Below are 2342 nucleotides of genomic sequence, written 5' to 3'. Positions count from 1 at the left end.
TATGACCATCTGTGCAGACTTGTCTAGTTTACTTAGACATGCTGTCTGCCATGAAGGATTTTAATACAAGTCACCACTACATGTTGCACAAAGCTAAATCTGAGAAGTTTAATGAAATCACAAGACCATAAACAGCAGCCACTTTTTACCAGAACCAGCAGGATCTGCACTCAACACGTCTTATGCTGCTGCCCTTCAGCTCTCTAAAACATGTTATTTTTGTTTGCGTCAAATGCATTGATACAGTATTTGTTAAACAAGAATACAACTGTTATTCATGCATCTGAACATGAAATAAGTTACTGCYCCTTATGTTGGTTTAATAATTATACACAAACATTTTTAAAATGGCAGTTTTATTACATTTGGTAAATTGTGGCCCCTTCCATCATTTAAGTTGCCCATCCCTTATCCAGGATAAAACACTGTATTTGGCAGCACTTATTTGGCAAATCTCTTCAGTAATCTTCGTTTGGTTTTGATATTTTGCAAAGAAAAAAAACAAACAAACAAAAAAACACCTAGCTGATTTGGTGTCTTGTGTTTTACCCAGAGTGCTTTGCCTGCAGCGTTTTCCATCATGAAGTAGCCTGAGCGGGGCGGGGCTCGCAGGTATCGCGCTCGCTGCATACTGGGCCAGCAGTCCCAGCCCGCTCTCCTCACAGCCACCATCGTCGGAGTCCGACTCGTCCTCATCCTCCTGCTCGTCCTCTGAYGTCTCTGTGCCAGAGAGAGAACCCATCAGCTCACAGACAAATACGGCTGCTTACGCATTCTAATAAATGCAAGCGGTCAGAGAGAATCTAAACCAACAAACAACTGATGGATCTTATAGTAAGAATTAATCTGCGCCGTCACACGTCTGAACGCAGCAGTTGGTGAGAAATAACAGCAGAGTCAGAGGAGATACACTGTCCAAACCACTGCAGCCTGCCATCACACAGGGAAGCTGCGCAGGAAAATACAGGAGAGCCAGACTTGTGTTTTAAACATGCATGTGAGCAACACACACACACACACGCACGCACGCACGCACACGCACACACACACCTGCTGAAACAGAGTGAGTCAAAACTTTTAGGCTTAGACACCTTTTATTATAGGGAAAAAAATTTACCAGGGAGAGGTGAAGGACTCGCTTTCCTCTGACAAGCCAGCAGAGAAAAGGCCAACACACAAACTCATACTCACACTCACACACAAACTCATACTCACACTCACACACACACACACACACACAGAGCTGGTTAGCTGTTCATTACAGAAGTTAGCAGTTAGGTCCATGGCAGCAGATGAACAGAGGAGCGTCTCCTCGGGGGGCGGGGTTAGTGTTAACATTGAAGGTGGTTGCACAGCACAGGATCTCCTGAAACCAAAACATCTGTTTGAAAAAGTTGGAGAATCTTCAAATCAGGCCGTTTCTGATTCCTACAAAGGGGGGCCGCCTCACAAACGTAAGAACCAAGGATTAGAGAAGAAAGCCGGGCTTGACTGAGTCGAGTCAGAACACCTCAGACTGAACTGGTTTTACAAACGCAGAGTGGTTTAGTTAACAGCAACAGTAAACAGGTCTGGATTAGCTTTCTTCTGACCAGGATAAATCTCCATGCTAACATRGGTGTTAGCTGCTTTTGTAAAACCAAGCCAGACATATATTAACATGGAAAACTCAAGTTTTGTAAAACAGCCCCCAGGACCATTTGTCACTTAGAAAACTAAATTTTACAAGTTAAAACAGACCGGTGCTGTGCTGTGAATCCACTGTGTTAACAYGAGCAGACAGACGTTACAAGCAGGCACTGAGAGGACAGCCCTGTGAGGCCCCTTTGGCAAAATGCTCGTATGTCACTTGAGCAACCATGGTTACAGCCTCTCTTTCAGTCCAACACAGAACGCCTTCCTGCAAACTTCAAGCCGTCAGGGGACACCGAGTTGGACAAGCAGGGGGTAACCATGGTTAGCACTTAAGAGATTCAATTCATGAACAACAAAAAACAAACAAAAAGTAAACAAGATTTTAAAAAGGTAAATAAATGTGTGTGCATTTTACTTTCTGTTCATGTTAGTGTTTATTAAAATARAAAGGGAGGGGCACAGCCTACTTACAGAGCAGGTGACAGGGGTGTGGCCTCAGGCAGGGGCGGGGCAGCGCCGTGACGGGAGCGCGGCCTCGCCTTTAGCACAGACTAGCTTGCGCAAAGCCTTTAGCCACAGKGTGGGATCGCCGCAGCGAGGTCGTGTAGGCTCAAGGCTGCGCTAGTCCTGCCCAAGCTTCTGTAAAGTCGCAGTAGCAGCAGCACAAGCATATGGAACAGGCTGAGAGACACTCAAAGCATCATGGG

The 2342-nt window shown here is 45.5% G+C and overlaps 1 protein-coding gene across 1 annotated transcript in view; it reads right to left on the bottom strand.

Moving 5' to 3' along the window:
- LOC106535352 (trinucleotide repeat-containing gene 18 protein) overlaps positions 1-2342 on the bottom strand; it is a gene marked incomplete at its 3' end in the record, with an annotated part of 34789 nt that overhangs the window by 1551 nt on the left and 30896 nt on the right. Inside the window, 1 exon segment of the mRNA XM_014032345.1 lies at positions 550-720. Coding sequence (XP_013887799.1) covers positions 550-720 — 171 coding nt within the window.

This window comes from Austrofundulus limnaeus, unplaced genomic scaffold (genome assembly GCF_001266775.1).
Source record: "Austrofundulus limnaeus strain Quisiro unplaced genomic scaffold, Austrofundulus_limnaeus-1.0 Scaffold1424, whole genome shotgun sequence".
NCBI classification, from domain to species: domain Eukaryota; kingdom Metazoa; phylum Chordata; class Actinopteri; order Cyprinodontiformes; family Rivulidae; genus Austrofundulus; species Austrofundulus limnaeus.
The sequence above is the reverse complement of the archived record's forward strand: the minus strand, read 5'-3'. Positions and strand labels throughout refer to the sequence as shown.